Source organism: Mustelus asterias, chromosome 11, assembly GCF_964213995.1.
Source record: "Mustelus asterias chromosome 11, sMusAst1.hap1.1, whole genome shotgun sequence".
NCBI lineage: Eukaryota > Metazoa > Chordata > Chondrichthyes > Carcharhiniformes > Triakidae > Mustelus > Mustelus asterias.
Window position 1 is genome coordinate 77,019,779 of NC_135811.1, and position 24,071 is coordinate 77,043,849.

The 24,071-nt window shown below is 47.0% G+C and overlaps 1 protein-coding gene across 2 annotated transcripts in view; it reads right to left on the reverse strand.

Annotated features, from left to right (window-relative positions):
• The window catches only part of LOC144500606 (rho GTPase-activating protein 27-like), a 225,849-nt gene that overhangs the window by 21,499 nt on the left and 180,279 nt on the right, over nucleotides 1-24,071 (reverse strand). For both annotated transcript variants that reach the window (XM_078223802.1, XM_078223803.1), the window contains 6 exons: nucleotides 21,501-21,568; nucleotides 13,747-13,834; nucleotides 10,387-10,491; nucleotides 7,338-7,436; nucleotides 4,043-4,139; nucleotides 1,432-1,560 (listed from right to left, as the gene is read on the reverse strand). In XM_078223802.1, coding sequence (XP_078079928.1) covers nucleotides 1,432-1,560; nucleotides 4,043-4,139; nucleotides 7,338-7,436; nucleotides 10,387-10,491; nucleotides 13,747-13,834; nucleotides 21,501-21,568 — 586 coding nt within the window. The remainder of the gene's footprint in view (nucleotides 1-1,431; nucleotides 1,561-4,042; nucleotides 4,140-7,337; nucleotides 7,437-10,386; nucleotides 10,492-13,746; nucleotides 13,835-21,500; nucleotides 21,569-24,071) is intronic.

The following is a 24,071-nucleotide window of genomic DNA, read 5'->3' on the forward strand; positions in this document are numbered from 1 at the left end:
TTTCTGTCTCTGGAGGAGCAGCAAGATTGGGAGAGAGGGAACCTCCGATTGGGGGAACGGGGGGGGGGGGGGGGGCGGGGGGGTGCTGGACCTCCTGTCCCTGAGGGGCAGAAGTCCCACTCTTACCTCATTAAGCTGCTGTAACTCTATTATTGCTACAGGGCAGCCATATTTAGTGCTGGTGTAGGGTGGGGTTCGGGTGTTAGGGATGGGTGGTAAGGAATGTGTCCCCCTATAAAATTCACCCAAAAACTCCGCCAATGTCAGCAATTTCCTCTGTCTTTCCAGCAATCCCTCAAAACGAGGACGATGCTTGCCACAATGCCTGAGGCAAGAGCTTGCGTGTGGAGTCTTTTAACACGGCGATGAGTCAGCGATTGGGACTGAGATGAAGATCCAAGGGTTGTGTTTGGAATTCTCTACCCCAGAGGGCTGTGTCACTGAGTATATTCAGGACAGAGGTTGATGAGATTTTGGGTATGAAGTGAATTAAGGGATGTGGGGATAATGGAAGGAGGTGGAGTTGATGTAGACGATCAGCCATGACCTTGCTGAATAGCAGAGCAGATTTGACGGGGTGGCACAGTGGTTAGCACTGCTGCCTTAGAGCGCCAGGGACCCGGGTTCAATTCCGGCCTTGGGTGACTGTCTGTGTGGAGTTTGCATGTTCACCCCTTGTCTGTGTGGGTTTCCCCTGGTTCTCACCACAGCCCAAAGATGTGCATGTTAGGTGGATTTGCCATGATAAAATTGCCCCTTAGTGTCCAAAGATATAATGTCCAAAGATATGAAGGGCCAAACGGCCTACTCCAGCTACTACTTCTTCCGCTCTCATGTTTTCATGATTGCCATCTGATATTTCCAGTACCATGGGAACACAGACCTTGATGGAACAGTCATGATGGGCCCACTGTTCTTCTGTTGTGCTTTTAATTCCTGTGACGTTATGAGGCGGACAAAGACATGTTGGAACTTAGAACAAAAAGCGATGGATTTACTGGAAGATTATGAGGTATGCCAAATATTTATAAACATTTACTAGTTTTGCTTTCTGCGGTTCTCATGATTGTGCGTATTCTCATGTTCTCTATTCATCTGTTTGAGACAGGATGTCAAATGTTGATCGCTAACTCACTACAGCACAGTGGCTAATTAGTGAACAGGCGGGACTGTGAAACCTTGCAAACTGCTTGGTTTTGGGCTTTTCTTGTCACACAGCAATGTAGTGATAGAGTGAAGACAGGTCAATAAGGTTGGGGGCGAAAATGGCGGTTTGGCGGTCAATGATGACGCCAGTTTTGAAGTCTCAAGTTAACTTGCTGCTTTTCTTAGCGCTCTGCCTAAAACAAGATGGCCGTCAGGGATTTGTGGTCTGTGGAATGCCCAGTGCCCTTCAATTGCCACAATGCAGTCTCACGCTGCCTCCCTTACCTTGGATATAACCCTTTTCCCTCACACTCTGCAGGGTCGGTCTCCGGAGGAGGAATTTTTTTAATTTGGACTTTGCTTTCTTGTGGTCTGCGCTTTCAGTAGTGTTGGCCACGGAATTCCTGGGAACATCTGAAGTAAAGAGATGAAAAGGAAGAGTTAATGCCAGCGTCACCTCTAGTATGTTGGGGGTGATGGGGTTCCAAGCAGAGCAAAGCATCAAGGGCAAAGAACTGCACCCACCGTCGCAGCATCAAGGAGCAAACCGTTGACATGATGCTTCAAGGTGTTCTCTGGCAGGCCTGCATTTTATTCTGTAAATCATACACCACAGGAGGCCATTTGGTCCATCGTGCCTATGTCAGCTCCTTTAAGGAACTATCCCTGCAAATTTTCTCCCTCCAGTATTTTGAAAGTTATTATTGAATCTGCATTGAGACTGAATGGTGTAAAATCAATCATCTCACCTCCCCTTGAGGACTTTTATCAATACTTAAATCTCTGCCCTCTGGTTATAGTGCCCCCCACCCTGCCCAGTTCTCCCAGTAAGCTCTGTGCGTGCACAGCCATTCAGTCACTTGAGAGGTACTGCATAGGCCTTGTACACTGAGAAATATTGGGTGTGCACAGTGGTGCAAAAGGATTGTGCACTGAGATTTACAGGCCACGCACAGTTACATTTCAAAGGGAACGCTTGATCCTCATTAAACCACTGTTTCCGTTCCAAATTTCCAGTATTTAAAGTTTGGTCCGGGAATTCCATGGGAATGAGATATTTTTAAAGTGCAGTTCCTGTTGCAAACTAGGGAAAAATGACAGTCAAAATACACAGAGAAAGATCCCACAAACAATGATCAGATCATCTGTTTTTAGTAAGGTTGCTAGAGGAATAAGCATTGGCCAGAACTGCCTTTCTCTCCATCAAATATTTAAAGTTTTAAGCTTATTTATTATTGTCACAAATAGGCTTACATTAACACTGCAATGAAGTTACTGTGAAAATCCCCCAGTCGCCACATTCCGGCACCTGTTCGGGTACACTGAGGGAGAATTTAGCACGGCCAATGCACCTAACCAGCACGCCTTTCAGACTGTGGGAGGAAACCAGAGCACCCGGAGGAAACCCACGCAGACACGGGGAGAATGTGCAGACTCTGCACAGACTGTGACCCAAGCTAGGAAGTGAACTTGGGTCCCTGGCACCGTGAGGCAGCATTGCTAATCACGGTGCCAACGTGCCACCCCATTGATCTGGGATATCGATCCGAGAAGGAAGGCGGGGACCTGCTTTTCACATCTCATACAAAACATAGTACTGTTGACAGTGCAGCATTCCCTCAGTACTGCGCTGCAGTGTCAGCCTCGAGTTTGTGCTCAACCCTCTAGAGGGATTTAAACCCCAAACCTCATGATTCAGAAAGGAGAGTGTTTTAGAAAGTTTTGGATAAGAATAGCAGCTGGAACGGATAAATCCTGGACAATGTGAAAAGATGGAAGGATTAGCATTGTGGGAAGCTGAGATCAAATGGTCTGAAGGGTCTTCTTCATCCAGGCTGATCCTGTGATGTGGCAGTTTCTAGATGAATCATGACTGGAACTTGTTGGATCAAGATCCTGGAACTTCCTCCCTAACAATGCCATGAAGAGTGCATGCACCTCATGGACTATAGCAGGAGAGAAGGTGGTGCGGTGGTATTCTTACTGGATGAGTAATCCAGAGACCCAGGGTAATACTCTGGGGACCTGCGTTCGAATCCCACCATGGCAGATGGTGAAATTTGGATTCAATAAAAATCTGGAATTAAAAGTTTAATGATGACCATGAAACCATTGTCAATTTTGCAAAAACCCATCTGGTTCACTAATGTCACTTAGGGAGGGGAATCTGCCGTCCTTACTGGGTTTGGCCTTCATGTGACTCCAGAGCCACAGCAATTTGGCTGATTCTTAAATGCCTTCTGAAATGGCCGAGCAAGCTACTCAGTTCAAGGGACAATTAGGGACGGGCAATAAATGCCCGTGATGCCCACATCCCATAAATTAATTTTTAGAAAGTTCAAGTAGGCAGTTCACCACCACCTTCTCTGGGGCAATTAGGAATGGGCAATGAATGCTGGTCTTGCCACTGACACTCGCCCCATGAAGGAATAATTTTTTTAAAAATCAGTAAAAGTGGAAATGTTATGCCCCCTCGAGAAAATTATTGGGAATGGGAATTGGCGGCATATTGCGAAAAAAAATGGAAAAGTCAAGGGTCGATATGCACTTGCCACACTTCAGATTGTCAAATTCCCAGGAGAGAAGCAGAGTCTATCGTCATTCCCAAAATGGCTGCCAATTCCCATCGGCACAGACCGAGTGAAGCAATCTTCCCAACATTGCGAGGAAATAGTGCAGGGCAAAGGGATGGAGATCCACCCACTTGAGGGACTGGAGATCCACCCACTTGTGAGACTGGAGATCCACCCACTTGTGGGACTGGAGATCCACCCACTTGCGGGACTGGAGATCGGTTTTGAGGCTGTTCAGTTTAAGTCTGTGATATGAGAATCGGAAATTGGTCTGCCGCTATTGGAAAATAAATAAAACTCTACAAACTCATTCAGAGACTTACTGCGATTTTTCTTCTCATCCCTGTCTTTGGCGTTGTACTTCTCAGGCCCGGCTAACTCAGAAACAGCATCAACTTCATCTGCGCTGATTGTGTCCAACTTTAATAGAAATCAAAAGAGAAAATCATTGAGGCATTGCCACTCCTCATGAATATTTATGGAGTAGCTTCATTCAGCCACCGCAGGATGTCACAGAAAAATGTAACCAGGAGGATGTTGGATAAGGACATGTTCTGCCACAACCGCACCCATTGTTGCATTCTACAAACCACCTGCAGACTGCAGCAGGCCAGATGCTTGCCATGTACATGGTAATAATAGACAAATGAGGGGTAACAAATAAAACTGGGAACATTCCTGCAGCTGGGAGATTGTTCTTTGCGTACTTTGGCTCTGATTTCACTAAGGAGAGGGATGATGCAGACATTTTAGTTAGAGGAGTGTGAAATATTAGATACATTATGGGGTGCAATTCTAGATTTAGTCTTCAGATCTGAAGTTGGACAAGTGAATGAAGTACCAATGGGAGATTATGTTGGAGATAGTGACCATGATATAGTTAGATTTAGTATAATTATGGAAAAAGACAAAGCTAGAACAGGAGTAAAAGTTCTAAAATGGGGGAAGACAAATTTTGCAAAGCTGACAGATGAGCTGGCAAGAATAGATTGGATACAGAAAGGAAAACTGAGTGAAAGCAGCAGGAGACACTCAAGGGTGAAACTCTACGGGCACAGTGTAAGCATGTCCCCATAAAGAAAGAGGGTGGTACTTCCAAATCTAGAGCCCCCAGGTTATTCTGATGCACACAGGCCAAGATAAAGCAGAAAAAGAAAACTTAGCACAGTCACTGAAGACTTAAGAGAAAGTACAGGGGTGAAGTAAAAATGGATATTAGGAAAGCAAAGAGAGGATATGAAAAACTGTTGTCAGGTTAAAATCAAAGAAAACCCTCTGCTGTTTAACCAATACATTAAGAGCAAGAGAATGACTAAAGAAAAATTTGGGCCCATCAGAGATGTGTATGGTAACTTGTGGTTATTTCAGAATATGGGGGCAGGGTTCTCAATATGTACTTTGTCTCTGTCTTCACTGAGAGGGATGATGCAGACGTTTACTTATAGGAAGGAATGCGAAATATTAGATACAATAAGCATAGTGAAATACTGGAGAGACTGGCATTCTTGAAGGTGGATAAATCACCAGGACCAGATGGATTGTGTACAAAGCTGTTGAAGACACAGGGGAAGTAGATGCTCTGAGGATCATTTTCCAATCTGTACTAGATATAGATGAGATCCCAGAGTATTGGAGGTCTGCGAATGTTGTACCATTGTTTATAAATGGTGAGGGGGATCGGCCTGAAAATTATTAGCTTGTCAGTCTGGCTTCGATGGTGGGTAAATTATCGGGAACAATTCTGAGAGACAGGATGAGCTGTCACTTAGTAGGGCACAGATTGATCAGGGATAGTCAGCGTGATTTGTTACGGGAAGATTGTGTCTTACTAACTTGAGGCAGTAACAAGGAGCATTGATGAGGGTAGTGCAGTGGATATTGTCTGCATGGACTTCAGTAAGGCATTTGACAAGGTCCCAGATGACCGACTGGTCAGAAAAGTGAGACTTCATGAGAGATGGGGGAAGGATCACATTGGATCCAAAACTGGCTCAGTGACAGGATGTTTTTGTGAATGAAAGACAGTTTCCAGTAGTGTTCCACAAGGCCTAGTCTTGGGACCCTTGCTGTTTCACAGAATGATAGAATCCTTACAGTGCAGAAGGAGGCCATTCGGCTCATCGAGTCTGCACCGACCACAATCCCACCCAGGCCCTATCCCCATAACCCCACACATTTACCCTGCTAATCCCCCTGACACTAGGGTCAATTTAGCATGGCCAATCAACCTAACCTGCACATCTTTGGAGTGTGGGAGGAAACCGGAGCACCTGAAGGAAACCCACACACACACGACGAGAAAGTGTAAGCTCCACACTGACAGTGACCCGAGGCCAGAATTGAACCCGTGGCGCTGTGAGGCAGCAGTGCTCACAACTGTGCCATTGTGCTGTCCCTAAAATTTGGTTCGTTGTATATGTTAATGATTTAGACTTAAATGTTGGTGGCATGATTGGGAAATTTGCAGATGACACAACAATTGGTCGTGTAGTTGATACTGAAGAGGAGAGCTGTCAACTTCAGGATGATATCAATGGTTTGACTGAGTGGGCAGAGAAATGGCAAAATGGAATTCAATCCGGAAAAGTGGTTGGGAAAGGCAAACAAAACAAAGAAGTGTTTAATAAACAGGAAGATGTCGAGAGGGGTTGAGGAAGTGAGAGACCCTGGAGTGCATGTCCATAGGCTCCTGAAGGTGGCAGGTCAGGTGGGCAAGATGGATTTCCTTTATTGGGCGAGGTATTAAATACAAAAGCAGAAATGTAATAACGAAACTGATTAGGCCACAGCTGGAATTGTGTGTACAGTTCAAGTCCCAACATTACAGGAATTGCTCTGGACAGAGTGCAGTGGAGATTTATAAGAATGTGGCCAGGGCTTAAAAATTGCAGCTGCGAGGAGAGATTGGACAGGCTAGGATTGCTTACCTTAGAAAAGAGGAGGCTAAAGGGTGACATATTGTGGTGTACAAAATTATGACGACCCTAGATATGGCGGACAGGAAAGACTTGTTTCCCCTTTAAGAGGCCAATTACCGGGGGCTTTGCATTGAGAATGCAAAGAGGGTCTTCTGGGATTAGTCTCGAGACCAACCACCCATCAAGGAAGTGTCAAAATACACAAGCACCCTTCCTATAGCCTGCATCGTACAGCAGTTGAGAGGAAGGAGGGGGCCTTACTTGGCAGGGCCCCAGGAGGGAAAGAGACAAAATACATTTCTGAACAAGTCAATGCACATCGGGTGGAATTTTGTCCGTGCCCCCCATGGCGTGTTTTGCGGTGGCGGAGGTGGCTTGCCATTGACTGGCTGGCAGCAGGACTGGAACTGCCAATGGAGTTTCCCATTCATTGCACCCTTTGCCACCAGGGTTCCTCTGGTGAGGGGGTTGCTGTCAGCAAGGCCGGAGAATCCTGTCAACAGGAATGCCTGGAAAATCCCGCCTGATTGTGGCAATAGGTTTTAGTGGAGCTGTTGAAGTGTTTAAAAGGATATTTTCCTTTGGTTTGGAGACAATGGTACTTCCGGTGAATATTCCCAGCCTGTGGCTTAATTCCGCCCCCTTCCTCTCCCCCCTCCGTCCATTAGATCTATGTCTTGCTTCAATTTTAGTCACCTACCTGATGATGGATACTCTCATTGATCATCTTATACCAATCCCCAATGACAGACTCTGTATCGTACTGTATGAGGTACTCTGAGCCTCTTCGGGTTTTCAACTGAAAACAAACATAGGCACTATTACTATCCCGAGTGTTTGAAGCTGGGAAACCAGTCTGGAGGCAAGACAGGCATCACTTTGGGTCGAACACACTGATAAAGCAGGGGAAAACTTTTGGGGGTTCCCCACTCATGATCAGTGGAAATTATCTCATAGAATCCCTACAGTACAGAAGGAGGCTATTTGGCCCATCAAGTTTGTACAGCCCACAATCCTACTGAGGCCCTATGCCCGTAACCCCACATAATTACCCTGCTAGTCCCCCTGACACTCGGGTCAATTTTAGCATGACCAATGCACCCAATCTGCACATCTTTGGAGTATGGGAGAAAACCAGGGCACAGGAGGAAACCCACGCAGACACAGGGAGAATGTGCAAACTCCACACCAAGTTTGACCAAGGCCAGAATCAAACCTGGGTCCCTGGTGCTGTGAGGCAGCAATGCCAACCACTGTGCCACCGTGCCACCCATCTCGCATTGGGTTCATTCCCCACCGAACTGAACAGTCAGAAAACCATCCTCACACACAGAGAGAGAGAGTGGTCAGCTAGTTTAGACACTGGGCATCTGTGAAAGCTGTTTCCAGAACCTTCCAAAGAAATAGAGAAAAAAGCCACGGTACAGAAAACTGGGGCAATCGTGTCCTTCATCCTTCAAGCACATGGCTTAAATTAATCAGGTGGTTCTATTTATATTTCTTTGGGAGATATCTTGGTTCCGATATATGTCAAGATTTTGCATTTCGTGTCCAGAGGAGACCAGAATAAAGAAGTATGAGAGTGGACTTGCTTATCCTACAATCCCTTTAGGCAAAGCACCCAGAGAGACCAAGGTCAGTGTCAAAGTGTTGCAGCCACATCGCTAACCTGCTTTCTTTTTAATGGAGCCTTGCAGGGAGTTTGAGACGAGACAATGTATCCTAATGACAGGAAAGAATTTGACCCACATTTCAGTATCTGAGACAGTCAGCCATGGCTAAAGACACTAGGGGGAGGGGGGGGGGCGGGATTTCCATTCCTGTTTCTGGGGATGGAAATTCCCCCAAATGCAGAACAGCCATGATGGGGGTTGGGGGAATTCTGTGGTTGTGTGGTGGAGGGGGAAAATTCCATTGGTGGGTTGGGGGTTTGGGGGGGGGGTGCTATCCTTTGCTTTTTCCACCTGGGATGACACTTAGAGAAAAAAAATTGGTAAAGTCTGCCCGATTGCCAGCAAGGTGGGGCCAATCCTGCCTCGCTGAGTGGCGGGATCTGGGGTGACATACCACGGCCACCAGCCCATTAAGAAGCCAATGCCAGAGCTGCCACCTAATTAAGGGCAACGGTCTGTTCCTAGCTCCGCCAACACAATCAGAGCACCAGCGGCTCAGTAGCGCCACCGTAAGCTGTGGCCATTGCATAGGTTGCAGGTCCAGAGAGAAGGGACCTCAACGGCTGAGAGCTCTGAGAGATTTGAGGTAAGTTGGCACAAAGCAAGATTAGGGGGCATGTGGAAGAGATGGTGAAGTTACTGGGGGCCGTTGCTGCGAGGGCTGCCAGGGGGCCACGCATTGGGCTAGCGAATGGCCACAAAGGCGGACACCCAATCTGGAATGCCACCAGGTTTCATCGGCTGTTTCCCCATGGAGTGGCCAGACCACCCAACATGGACAAAATGCCCATGGTAGCAGGACTGGTCTCATTTGGCCTCTCAAGTGTCTCCATCAGGCAGCCGAGCTGACGATGTTCCTGCCACTGGCAAATGGCCTGGGAAGACATCGGGCTCTCCTGTCTGCATTGCCCTCTGAAGTGTTGCCAGTCCTCCTGCCTCCCAGCCCAACCCCAATGGGTCAGGATAATTCAGTTCAGATTTGTTGCTGCCACTGAGTGCAGAACAACTGGATCAGCTGCTGCTTTGTATGGCGGGCTATCCTCTCTTCCAATTACGTCAAGGAAATAGAAAATCAAACATCTGCAGAGTGGACAGCTGATTGGCAACACGTCCATTGGCAGAGGGCGGTTCACACCTCAGTCACCACGCAGCTATGTGGCAAGTACTGTAACGCCCTTTTTTGACAGAGTGGACTAAATTTTAGGCTCGGGTGGGGCAGGGTTTCTATATCTCGGCTTAAAAGTCAGGGTTGAGCCCCATAGCAATTTTAATAGCCATCAGGCTGTTCATTGGCTTGAGGTGGAACTTCTGCTCCCAAGAGGGTTGAGAGGGAGGCAGTGCGGGTAGGGAAAACGAGGGTTGGGATGGAGTAGGAAATTTCTTGGGTGTGGCCTCTGATGGGCATAGGTTTCCGAACAGGAGACGACACCTCTGCCCAGCCACCAAGAGGTCACTTGCTGTGGAACTCCTTTCGGTGGGAACGATCTCAGTGGAGGTGGGAGATGACACCTATTTAAGGGCCTCAACTGGCCTATGAGTAAATGGGGCTGTCTGTGCCTCCCCTACTATAAATAAAATACCCATGGGCTAGGCAAAGCACCATTGGCATGATGCCCAACTTTACACCTGCCATCTTGTCCCGCCTCACACCAGGCAGGGGAGGGGATGCAAAATTCAACCCAGGCAAACAGATTTTCAAACTTCATCAGACCTTTACTGGAGCGAGAGAGACCATTTGAGGTTAGACCGAAGGATAGGAAGTTACTGTCTTTTTTATTTTGGAAGAGAGATTGGATTGAAACTAGTTAATTCCTCCACTGAGGGTGAAATTTTAGAAGTATACCCAAGAACTGAACCCATGATGTGTTGGACGTAGCCTGAAAAGTGGATAAAGGTTGGCAGTGTTAGACAAAGTAGTTTGCCTCCAATTTGACAGACAAAAAGAAAAATCCATTTCAATCTCTTCCTTTTCACTGTTTTTCATTTACCCATTTGTTGGGCAAATGATTAAGTGAAAACTGAGGATCATTTCTTCCCCCCCTACCCCCCCGTTAAATTAAAAGTGCACCTCCTCACCTCCAACACGTTCTTTTTGCTGGACTTGTCCTTTGTTGCCCAGCCAATATTTGCTCCTTTCAGTTCGACAGTATATTCAGGTGTGAATTGGCCAGTTGCTTGTTTCTAGGCAAAGAGAACATTGGATAAGAAAAAGGCTGAACTTCCATCTTCTGCCGTCCTATCAATGTTTCTGGGCGACGAAATTAACCTCTCTGCAGGATGGTGCATTGCATTTCTGAGAGAGGATGTGAATCTTAACATGGTTCCATCTTACTAATTGTGTGGAATGATTGAACAAGCCCTCTGACACTCTGCCTACAGAATACTACAAGATTGTTTTATGCTTGGGTGAATGACGCTTTGGCAGCCCACCTGCCCTTGCCACATTGACAACTTAATGCCCATTTCCTGCCCAACCTTAATTTTCAGGCTGGCGATAGAACTTCTGGGCTGGGCAAGTGGGGGGCAGCAGGGTGGGGGGGGGGGAGTGGGGGGGGTTGAAAGCCTGAAAATAAACAGGATTTAGGCCTCAGAGGGGAAGGATGTTACCCCCATCATTTTAACATCAAGTGCCTTCCCCACCCCCCTCCCCCTGCACAAGGTCTGGCCACTGCTGGGCTCCCCCCAACCCCCCCCCCCCCCCCCCCCATCATCCTCCAGTCTCTCCACAGACACCCCAACTCTTTACCCACTCCGCTGGGCTTCACACTCCCTCCCCGCCGTGAGGACCGCACACTACCAGAAGGATGCGGAGGCTTTGGAGAGGATACAGAAAAGATTTACCAGGATGTTGCCTGGTATGGAGGGCATTAGCTATGAGGAGAAGTTGGAGAAACCTGGTTTGTACTCACTGGAACGACGAAGGCTGAGGGGTGACCTGATAGAGGTTTACAAGATTACGAGGGCATGGACAGAGTGGATAGTCAGAAGCTTTTTCCCAGGGTGGAAGAGTCAATTGCTAGGGGGCATAGGTTTAAGGTGCAAGGTTTAAAGGAGATGTACGTGGCAAGTTTTTTTACACAGAGGGTGATGGGTGCCTGGAACTTGCTGCCGGGGGAGGCAGTGGAAGCAGATAAGACAGTGAGTTTTAAGAGGCGTCTTGACAAATACATGAATAGGATGGGGATAGAGGGATATGGTCCCCAGAAGGGTAGGGGGTTTTAGTTAAGTCGGGCAGCATGGTCAGTGCAGGCTTGGAGGGCTAAAGGGCCATTTCCTGTGCTGTAATTTTCTTTGTTCTATTTATCTGGCCCTGGACTCCCAAGGCTTTGGCTCCGGGGACTGTACGCAGTCCAAGTCCTGTCCACTGCAGCTTCTGATGCTGCAGGGATAGAGATCTGCCAACTAATCTGATTGGAGGACAGCTCTCTGAGGCGGGACTTCCTCCTGAGTGAAGCCCAGTCTCCGCCCATTAAATTAAAAGCAAATCACTGTGAAGGCTGGAAATCTGAAACAAAAGCAGAAAATGCTGGAAAAACTCAGCAGGTCTGGCAGCATCTATGGAGAGAGAAACAAAGGGAACCTTCTTATGACTTTTCATGTGAAGAAGTCTCACAGAGTCGAAATGTTAGCTCCATTCTCTCTCCACAGATGCTGGCAGGCCTGCTGAGGTTTTCCAGCATTTTCTGGTTTGACTCTGCCAGTTGGAGTGTGAAATGGCCGTGAGGCAGCCAGCATCAGTGGGGATGTGTTCTCCACTGACTTTTCAGAGAGCGGCAAGGGAAACACTGGATCCTATAAATCCTGTCCCATGTTACAGGTGCTCTGTAAAGGTGAGTTACTGTTGTTGGTGATCTTGATGCTGAGACTGATGATGACAATGACATTTATACATGGGTAATGAGGTGAGATCGACAACAGCCAGCTAACCCCTTCCTACAGGTTACAGCCCAGGTGGGGAAGTTGAAAATCATCCTTATCAAACTCACTGGGCACAATTCTCCCAAAAGATTTTTAAGTGTGGTAGCCAGTGGGAAACATGCTGTGATTCTAATCGCAAACCACCCACATGTAGACATTTTTTGGGAGGTTATGTAGAAACTAGAAGCAGGAGTAGGCCATTCAGCCCTTCGAGCCTGTTCCGCTATTCATTTTGATCATGGGATCCGCTCTCACTTTTCTAAACTCCAGTGAATATAATCCTAATCGACTTAGTCTCTCCTCATATGACAGACCTGCCATCCCAGGAATCAGCCTGGTAAACCTTCGCTGTACTCACTCCATAGCAAGAACATCCTTCTTCAGATAAGGACATCTGAACTGCACACAATACTCCACGTGTCGCCTCACCAACGCCCTGTACAATTGCAGCAAAACATCCCTATCCCTATACTCAAATCCTCTCGCTATGAAGGCCAATGTACCATTTGCCTTCTTTACTGCCTGCTGTACCTGCGACTGATGCATGAAGACCCCAAGGTCTAGTCGAGTATCCACCTCTCTCAATTTACACCCAGGTTGGAGTGAATCTCACCGTGAGAATGGGACACTGTAAAAGCCAGCTCCATAGAGATTGTTTTTAAAGGTTGCCCCGATCTCAGAATAACGCTACAGAATTCCCCCCCCCCAACCTTCTTGCAGGCAAAGATTCACCCCTCCGCCCCAGCACAATCATCAGCATTAGGCCACCCCTCCCCCCAAACACTGGTACCAGCGCCCCAGCTATGGGGTTGCCAAAGTTCCCTTCAGACCCTGCCCCTTGGCAGTGCCTGCCTGGCAGTGCCCTTTGGCACCCTGGTTGTGCCGGGGTACTGTCCAGTCATGCCCCTGACCACCCGGGGGCTACAATAGCCTCCAAACCACAATGTGGTCATTGTGTCTGCTCTCCATTTTTGGAGACAAGTGGTGATTCCCGCCGACTTCACTGGCAAGTGGAGGAATTGCAGGAGCCGGGTGAATTCGGCTGAAAGCCTATCCTGAATATTTAAATTAGAATGTAAATATGCTAATACGGTTTATGCCCAGATTCCGACACCAACCTGGGGCGGGGAGAATCTCAAAATGGGGGGGACAGATTTCTCTGGCCATTCACACTGGTGGGATTCTCTGGTCCCGCTGACAGCGCACCCCTTCCCCTGGGTTCCACGGAGGCGTGGGGGTGATACCAATGGGAAATCCCATTGACAATGATGGGATCAGAGAATCCCGCTGCCAGCAGACAGCACACCACCCGCCACCGAGAAACACGTGGCTGGGAGGCTGGAGAATTCCGCCCGCGATCTTCCCGTCACAATCCCGTTGTGGCCCCTCTCGCGAGGGTCTCCGGCCATAGCAGGATTAGGCCCGCGTGAGCGAGGCTGGAGAATCCATCCCCACCCCTTCCCTGCTATCCCCAGCAAAGATTACTGTTCAGGGATATTCCTGATTAAGTTTTGTTACCAAGCTGCCTGCAGACTGATTCTTTGGATCTTTGTAAAACGTCAGAATTCCACCTTGCAGCACAGTCCATGAAGATCCCCAGTTTTTCCTAAAATAAAATATAAAGATCAATATAGTATGGGTGATATATTTGAGCGCACAATAGAAATGTGAAGTACAATTCTGATCAGGAGCAGGTGAACACACCCTTTAGGTGAGATTTCCTTTGACCCCTGGTTCAGTATATTATGAATGTTATGAATTCAGGGGAGTGCTGTTTGGGACTGCAAAGTTTATTTATTATTGTCACAAGTAGGCTTACATTAACAATGCAATGAAGTTACTGTGAAAATCCCCTAGTTGCCACATTCCGGCGCCTGTTCGGGTACACTGAGGGAAAATTTAGCATGGCCAATGCACCTAACCATAATGTCTTTCGGACTGTGGGAGGAAACCAGAGCTCCTGGAGGAAACGCAGACACAGGGAGAACATGCAAATTCCACACAGACAGTGACCCAAGCCAAGGATTGAACCCAGATCCCTGGCGCTGTGAGGCAGCAGTGCTAACCACTGTGCTGACCCTCCCCTGAGGGAGTTTGGTGAGGAGGGAGTTTGGCGATCGAGGGAGTTTGGTGATCGAGGGAGTTTGGTGAGGAGGGAGTTCGGTCAGGAGGGAACGAGGTGATCCTTTCCTTTTCTACCTTTGCCCAGAATAAAGAGCGGCAGCCTTGGTCAGTAATCATAGAAATCATAGAAACCCTACAGTACAGAAAGAGGCCATTCGGCCCATCGAACCTGGTGAGTATTTCTGCTGCCCTTAATAAACCCTAAACTAGAGGAAGTAAAAGTCAAGGGAGTAATTGAAGGGCAAGACATGGCACGGCAGCCCAGCTGTGTGGAATGCTCCTCTTGTGCGATGTGGGAAGTCAGGACACTTCCTGTGTCCTGGGTGATCATGTGTGCAGGAATTGTCTCCAGCTGCAGCTACTCAAAATCAACATTTGGGAGTTGGATCTGCAACTGGAGTCTCTGTGGAGCATGCGGCAGAATGAGACCATCATGGATAGCACTTACAGTGAGGTGGCCACACCCCAGGCAGACTGCACAGGCAGAAAGGGAGTGGTTGACTGCCAGACACAGCAAAAGCCTAGGGAAGCACTGCCAAAGTCCCCTGGGTCCATCTCCCTCTCTAGCAGGTTTTCCGTTTTGGAGACTGTTGGGAAGGGTGATTTCTCCAGGAAATGCAGGTACAGCCAGATCCACGCGCAGAACAAGAGAAAGAAAGAGTGGGAGAGCAATTGTGATAGGGGATTCTATCGTAAAGTGAATAGATAGACATTTCTGTGGCCGCAGCTGGGGATGGTATGTTGCCAAGGTCAAGGGTCACTGAGCGGCTGCAGGAGATTCTGAAGGGGGAGGGTGAACAGCCTGAGATTGTGGTCCATTTCAGTACCAATGACGTAGGTAAGAAGAGGGATGAGGTCCTGAAAGCACAACATAGGGAACTAGCAAATCAATTAAAAAGCAGGATCTCAAAAGGTATTAATCTCAGGATTCGTCCCAGTGCCACGTGCTAGCGAGTGCAGGAATAGGAGAATAAACCAGATGAATGTGTGGCTGGAGAGATGGTGTAGGAGGGAGAGAGATTTGTATTGCTGAGGCTGATTCTGGGGAAGATGGGACCTGTACAAGTTGCATGAGTTGCATCCCAGCAGGACCAGGATGGGGGTATTTGCTTGTGCTGTTGGGGAAGGTTTAAACTAGAGTGACAGGGAGATGGAAAGCTGAGCGGGGAAAGGCAATAGAACAAAGAAATGACAGAAATGAAAGACAGAAAAGTAGAAAGCAAAAGTGGGAGGCAGAGGAAACAAGGGAATGCAGCAAGTAGGGCTATAGTACAAAAAAACTGTGTAAAAATGTTAAAAAGACAAGTCTAAAGATAGAGTATCTGAATGCCTGCAGAATTCACAATAAGGTAGATGAACTAACAGCACAAATTGATATAAATGGTTACAGTATGATTGTATTTACAGAGACATAGCCAAAGGCGGACCAAGGCTTGGAACTGACTATACAGAGACACAGCTGCATGGTGACCCATGGCTAGGAACTGACTATCCAACAGTATTCAATGCTTAGAAAGGACAAGGAAAATGAGGTAGGGTAGCGTTTTTAATTAAAGATGGGATCAGTACAATAGTGAGGGATGATATTGGCTCAGAAAATCTAGATGTAGAATCAGTCTGGGTGGAGCTAAGAAGCAACAAGAGGTGGAAGACATTAGTGGGAGTTACCTATAGGCCTCCGAACTGTAGTGGTAAGCCGGAAGATGGCATTAAACAGGAAATTAGAGATGTCATGTGAGGAAAGATTGGGTGGACTGGGCCTGTATTCATGGCAATTTAGAAGAATGAGAAGGGATCTAACCAAAATGCATAAAATTCTGACAGGGCTGGAGAGACTGGATGCAGGGATAGGCCGTTTTGGACTGAGATGAGGAGGAACCTTTGCACTCAGAGGGTGGTGAATCTGTAGAATTCTCTACCGCCAAAGGCTCTGGAAGTCAAGTTTCTGAATATAATTCAGAAGGAAATAGATTTCTAGACTGTAAAGGCATCAAGACGTATGCAGAGTGTGTAGGAGTCGGGCATTGAGGTAGAGGATCAGCCATGATTGTATTGAATGGCATGAAGGGCCGAATGGCCTACGATTTCTATGTTTGCAACTTTCTTTGTTTTGATGTTATGTCCCTCCTGGAACAGGAAACAGGGGCAGGAAATATTTCCGGATGCCAGGCCCACTCCCAAGGGAAAACATCAACACAGAGCAAAGAAAAGAATTTCCCTCAACTCCTGCCCCTACCTACAGACATATCGACTTGAGAGCTTGGCAGCGAACCTCTCATCTATTACTGTTGTATGATTTATGTTTTAGCTGAGGCTGCCCCAGTTGCAGCATTTCATCGGAATTCCAATTCCCTGCTCCTTCCTGAAGAAGAATGTTTAGGGTTATCCTCATCTTTGAGGTGGTGAGCGTACAATGGGAAAGGATGGGTCCCTGGAGCATTTGCCCGTGTGTGCTAAAGCATGCACAAAATTGGAAAATCAACTTTTCGGGTGACTGTAACTTAGTGCAATTGACTGGTTCACTAAAACCCAGTGCCAGGGATCCGGGTTCGATTCCCGGCTTGGGTCACCGTGTGGAGTTTGCATGTTGTCCCCATGTCTGCGTGGGTTTCCTCCGGGTGCTCTAGTTTCCTCTCACAGTCTGAAAGACTTGCTAGTTAGGTGCGTTGGCCAAGCTAAATTCTCCCTCAATGAATCTGAACAGGTGCTAGAGTGTGGCAACTGGGGGATTTTCACAGTAATTTTATTGCAGTCATAACGTGACACTAACAGATAAACTTAAGAGAGTTGGAATGTGTTAATCAGCGTGGATAGGGTGCAGCTAAAGATGTGATGTTGGTGATACTCAAAGGTGGCTTTAGACAAACCATTTAATTACCAGCATTCAATTGCCAGGAATTACAAAATGGAAACATTCTGATTACACAGAATGGAAAGTACTTGGTGGTGGGAATATTGTGTTTTAAAACCTTGAATGGAGAGAAACCAAGTACCTGTGAGCTTGACGATTCACTCTGAATAACAGCATTGTTCAATTATATTGAGGAAAAGCAGCAATTTACTGCAAGCTTTTTGTTTACTATATATTGCACGAATCAAAGTTCAGCAATAAAATATTGCACAGTAGCAATGTGGATTCAGGGATAGGTTTTATGGTTAAACATTCCCAGCACAGCGTTTGGAAACAAAGAGGGATATCTCAGCAATATAGACACAAAGGTCAGTATCCTGATTTACAGCGGACATAAATTTCCCTGCATTAAAACCAGGCCTTCCGTCCCTTTGCGAATCAAAATTACCAATATACATTTCCTATTGTGCAAGTTGTGTGTGGGGATACTGAAATGTAGAATGTTGCTGTGCGCTGATGGGCTGGATTGTCACTCTTGGAGCAGGAAACAGCAGTGCGGAATATTTCCGGATGCTAGACCCAATCCCTTGGGAAAACTGTCTCTCACTGTGGCTTTCACGGGGACGCCTTCTTAATTGGCCTGGAGACAGGTTTGCTGTCCAATTAAGGACGTTGGTGGACCGATCAGAGGCCTTCTAGCTTGAGAGGAGCAGGAGGCTGCAATGGGAGGTAAGGAAGAGTGAGGGCACTTCAATATGGAGGCACACTGTTTCCCACTGTCTTACATCTTTAATTAAGGAAGAGATTGAACAGCCAAGGTGGAGAGTTGCAGTGCTGATTAGGGACCCTTCCACAGGATGACCTGCACTCGATTTTACTCAGTGTGCTTATCCCCTTGCCTGCTGCTGGGTGCCCAAAACTTCCTTAATTGGTATCATTTAGGCCTTTAATGACCATGATTGGCTTCCGCCACATTCGAACAGATAGCCCTGCTGGCCTCAGATCCCACCTCCCCAAACATGGCCCAGAGGTGGAATGGAGCTGAGAAGTCAGCTTGCCAGATGCTGTGGCTATTTTTAGCTCCCACTGCCTCCAATCCCGGCCCCACCAGGTGACAACACCCAGCTCGTTATCATTCTGTCACATCAAATGCTAACTTAAGTCCAATTCATTTAGTGTTGGAGGGTTCAAGGCAATGATTCATGGGGTTGCTTGCCTTTACCATGAAACTTTACCCCAGACACACAGAATCCCTACCGTGCAGAAGAAGGCCATTTGGCCCATCGAGTCTGCACCAACAACAATCCCACCCAGGCCCTATCCCCGCAACTCCATGCATTTACCCTGACAATCCCCCTGATACTAAAGGGCAATTTAGCATGGCCAATCAGCCTAACCCGTGGGAGGAAACTGGAGCACCAGAGGGGAACCCACACAGACATGGGGAGAACTTGCAAACTCCACGCAGACTGTCACCCGAGCCAGAATCAAACCCTGGGTCCCTGGAGCTGTGAGGCAGCAGTGCTAACCACTGCACCACTGTGCTGCCCCACATAGGAACACCATCACCTGCAAGTTCCCCTCCAAGCCACACACACTATCCTGACTTGGAAATATATCACCATTCCATCACTGTCACTGGATCAAAATCCAGGAATGCCCTGTCTACCAGCACTGTGGGGGTACCTGTGCCACATGGAGGTTCAAGAAGGTGGCTCACCATCACTTCTGAAGAGCAATTAGCGATGGGCAGCAAATGCTGGTCTAACCAGTGACGCCCACATCCGTTGATAGAATTAACAAAAAAAAAGGTCACGGCTGGTGGACGAGGGATAGTTTATCTCTGTGGAGTTCGAACTTCAGTATGGTGGTTAAAACAATGTTTAAAGCAAGTTGCTATTTGGAAGTGTATACTTCACTCTCCTTATGATCAGTGGGGTTAGCCAATCACACCCGCAAGGTTTCAGGTTTGAACCCTGACCTGTTGCTAAGTGGTTAATCTCTGCTGGGTTCCCAATTCCAAACAATACTTTTTACTCACTTTTGAAAGTGAAGGACATGGAATGAAGGCAGAATTGGGCTTGTCTGTGAGTACTCATATGGTCGAATAGCCAACACTCACATTTGAAGAACAGCCCGGCAGCCGAGGTAATGCTGAAGGAGCACGGTGTTTGGGGGAGGATTGGAGGGGAGAAAATTAGTGAAGATTTTTCTGAAGCAAACCTAAAAGGATCGATGAGCATTCTCTGTATTCAGCTTCTGACAAAAATCCCTGATATCCGCATTGTATCACACAACTGTAAGGTTATCCATCAACAAGCCAGTCACCTGAGGAAGACTACTTTCAACTTTACTTTCAAGGTTAAGACATCAAAAATTATGCGGTTGAAAAGAAATGGTGGGTTTTGAGATCACGGGGGAGGTGGGAACAACATGGATGGGATTCTCTCCAAAATTCCGCCCCCCCCAAACCGGACACGATGTTACAGTGGAGTGGGCAGGGCCTCAGATAGGAAGCATTATGTTGCAGCTGTATAAGGTGCTGGTGAGGCCACACCTGGAGTACTGTGTACAGTTTTGGTCTCCTTACTTGAGAAAGGGCATACTGGCACTGGAGGGGATACATAGGAGATTCACTAGGTTGATTCCGGAGTTGAGAGGGTTGGCTTATGAGGAGAGACTGAGTAGACTGGGGCTATACTTATTGGAATTCAAAAGAATGAGGGGACATCTTATAGAAACATATAAGATTATGAAGGGAATAGATAAGATAGAAGCAGGAAGGATGTTTCCACCGGCGGGTGAAACTGGAACTAGGGGCATAGCCTCAAAATAAGGGGGAAGCAGATTTAGGACTGAGTTGAGAAGGAACTTCTTCACCCAAAGGGTTGTGAATCTGTGGAATTCCCTGCCCAGTGAAGCAGTTGAGACTACCTCACTGAATGTTTTTAAGGCAAAAGATAGATTTTTGAACAGTAAAGAAATTAAGGGTTACGGTGAGCGGGTGGGTAAGTGGAGCTGAGTCCACGAAAAGATCAGCCATGATCTTATTGAATGGCGGAGCAGGCTCGAAGGGCCAGATGGCCTACTCCTGCTCCTAGTTCTTAGGTTCTTAGTTCTAGACTCATTTTTCAGGCTGGTGGGTGCACGATGATTGGGGTGGGGGGGAATCTTCGATCTCCAACAAGAAGTGGTGGGGGGGGGGGGGCGGTTGTGTCTCTATGGGAAGGCCCTTTCTGACTGACAGCACACTCTCCTCATGGGCTGGAGACCTCACGACCTCCTCCCACCTCACCTCGGCCCAAACCCCGACACCGGCACCTCTGAAGTTAGGGATTTCAGCTGGCTCACTGCATCCATTGCGGCAGGATCGGAAAATCCCAGCCAAAGGCCAGAATGTTACGGCTGTTCACGCTGGCGGGATTTTCCCACCCCGCTGCAGTGAATGGAAATTTGGCTGGGCGTCAGGTTCTCTGACTTGGCTGCAGAGGGAGCGTGGCGTGAACGGCGGGTGATAAGATCGCGGCTGAAGTCTTTGATGATGAGAGTGAAGCCCTTTGTGTGGGGACTAACTCTGAGCAACAGGGAAAAAATGAATAGTGGGGATGGAGCTCTAACTAATGGTACAAAATCCTGCGTGGAGTAAAGCCACTCAGTGACAGAAGCAAAGTCCTGCGTGTCAGACACAAAGCAGTGAACACTGACAGCAGAATCCCCAGTACAGGAATAGTGCCCGAGGGAACAGCAATAAAGCCTTGGAGCAACTTAGTCTATACTTGAAACACCATAGCTTCTAGGGATTCTTGGCATGGAGTTCACCCCTGCGATATGAGAGGGCATGTTGGTCACAATGTGTGGGAAAGGAAGGTTATAAATGTAAAAGTCAAAAACACCATTAAATATAAAGGTTAAAAAAATTCTGCCACTTCCACTTAACTAGGTGAGTGTCAGAATAAAATAGGTCAAGAGTAAATCAAAATAAAAAAGGTATGGAAGAATCAGTCATGATCTCATTGAATGGTCCAATTGATACACCCGGTGTTACATCACCAGAACTGAAAGGAAACGTGTTTTAAAGAGCTTGCTTTTATCTTCAGCTGGCATAATTAACAGCGAGGCATCTGAGAATAGAAGATTCAGGAAGGAAACAGTCCGTCACATTGCTTTAATAGCTGCACGCTTATCTTAAAAGCCACCTGAACATCTGTGACTTTAGCCACAAGTTTTTCTCCAAAGCTGCTGCAGCTACAGAACCCCCTCCGAACAGCTTTTGAGTGAGCTCAGAAAGGCTTCTTACCTGATGCGCTTGCCGTTATCCGCTACTTTGGCTTTGTTTAGAATTCCAGCTTTGTCCAGGGACTGAGACTAAACGAAAAAGGAAAAGCGAATGAGTACACGCTGAAATGCAGGAGGAAAGGAAAGCCACCCAACAGGTCCAGTCCCAGGCTGCACCAAACTCCATGGCGATTAGCTCTGGTGAAGAGAAAATAGCTACAAGCAAGGGATGACTGAAAGCTCCATGTGTCGCACAGCAATGTTCCTCAAGCTATCCCGTCAATAGATGGTCAGAACCTGCATAACAATAGGTAATCCCAGGCAACAGAGCAAACCAATGGCTTGAAAAGATACAAAGTGGAGGTCGCACTTAGAAAAGAACCATATAGCAAATAATTCAGAGATGTAAAAAAGATGTCACCAGCAGACAGGATCCCTATGAAAATATCATGCATAAAAAGCACGCTTTGATGGGCATACAGCTGCCCAGCGGGTAATGGGATTAGTGTTAAAGTGCATCGGGGTGAAGAATGAGATGGCCTCGCTCACAAACAGGAAACACTAACGTGTGGGAGCAGAATTTCAACACGATTTCCAAGTGCAAGCTCGGCACTGAAATCAGACGCATTCCGTCTGTGTTTAGCAAGCGACGCCTTAAAGAAACAGAACAGAAATTAATTCGCATCAAAACCTGCCCTCAGTCAGTTGCTCGTATTCATATCATGTGGGAAATTCATACCTGATTATGGGAATCTTGAAACAGGGCATGGGAGAGCAGAAGAGGGAGCCCCAAAAGTTACGGACTTTAGTCAAATCCTGAGGGCATGTGGGAATGATTGTTGATTGTGTGTCAGTTGTGTTTAATTGTATACAATAACTGAGGTTTCACTTTAGCACATGTAAAGAGACACTCACTGAAACTTTGGATGGTTAGGGTGACAGAGTGATTAGCACTGCTGTCGCACAGCGTCAGAGACCCGGGTTCGATTCCTAGCTTGGGTCACTGTCTCTGTGGAGTCTGCACCTTCTCCCAGTGTCTGCATGGGTTTCCTCCGGATGCTCCGGTTTCCTCCCACAGCCTGAAAGACGTGCTGGTTAGGTGCATTGGCCATGCTAAATTCTCCCTCAGTGTTCCCGAACAGGTGCCGGAGTGTGGCAACTAGAGGATTTTCACAGTAACTTCATTGCAGTGTTAATGTAAGCCTACTTGTGACACTAATAAATAAACTTTATGCATGAATTAGAAGGTACATGCTTGTGATACTTCACTCCGTAAATAAATCTAAGACTGTGTAAGGATGGGCTACAGCAACATCCTTCACCAATTAGAATATACCAAAACTTCTTTCATTAAAAAATAATGTGAGAATGCTTATATTTGTAATTATGGTCCACTATTGAAATCTCTTGAGTTGACAGCTTGGAAAACTGAGATTTTTTGAGATGTGTCCAGTATTTAGTGTAGTGGGAACGTCAGGAACCAAACAGAATGTAATGTGTTGCCGCCTTATTCCTGTCATCCTGTCAGAAACCCAGTAGGAGGATGATGGGAAACAGTTGTATTGAAACGCCCTGGAATATATTCCACTCACACACACTCACATAGCACCAAAACAACCAGAAGGCATTGACCCAATTCTGCATTAGCTCGACTTTCCATCCACAATGGACATAATATATCATTGCAGAATCCCTGGCACATTAGAGAAAATAATATCTTCATGGAATCCTATGGTGCAGAGGGAGGCCTTTTGGCCCATCAACTCTGCAACAACTACAATCCCACCCATGCCCCATCCCCCTAACCCCATGCATTTACTCTAGCTAATCCCCCTGACACTAAGGGGCAATTTAGCATGGCCAATCCACCTCATCCGCACATCTTTGGACTATGGGAGGAAACCAGAGCACCCGGAGGAAACCCATGCAGACATGGGGAGAATGTGCAAACTCCACACGGACAGACAATGATCCAAGTCGCAAGTCGAACCCAGGTCCCTGACGCTGTGAGGCAGCAGTGCTAACCACTGTGCCGCCTTCCTCCTTATCGACTGTATTTTGTCTTACGACACAGCACACTGTACAGATCACCTAATGACTGTATTCAACAGTGTGCACCATTTGAGTTTCAACATACCGAAGTCCATTTTTATGTCCTTACTTGAGTTACAATTTGAATCCTGCTTTAACTGGATAATCCATGATTCGATTCCCCATAGACAAGTTCACATCTTGTTCAAATGTCCCAAGACACTTTTATGCATTTTAAAATCATTTATTGTTGAAATTATACAGTCTCTTCCCAAACACAGGACAAAAACAATGTTCTCTTAAGTGTTCAGAAATAGTTACTAATATTCTGGACCCAATTCAGGTTGGTAACTAGTTCATATAATGGCTGTGTTTGAGCCCCCAGGGTCACCGGCTTCTTGGCACCTCAGTTGATGATTCTGGCTTCAACCCTCCCTTTCCTTCAATCCAGTATTGGCAGCTAGGTTGTTAGGTGTCTCAAACCCCAAGGTCTGGAATTCTTTACACCTCTCTCTGTTCCCTTAACACGGTGCTTACACTCATCTCTTTGACCTCACTTTTG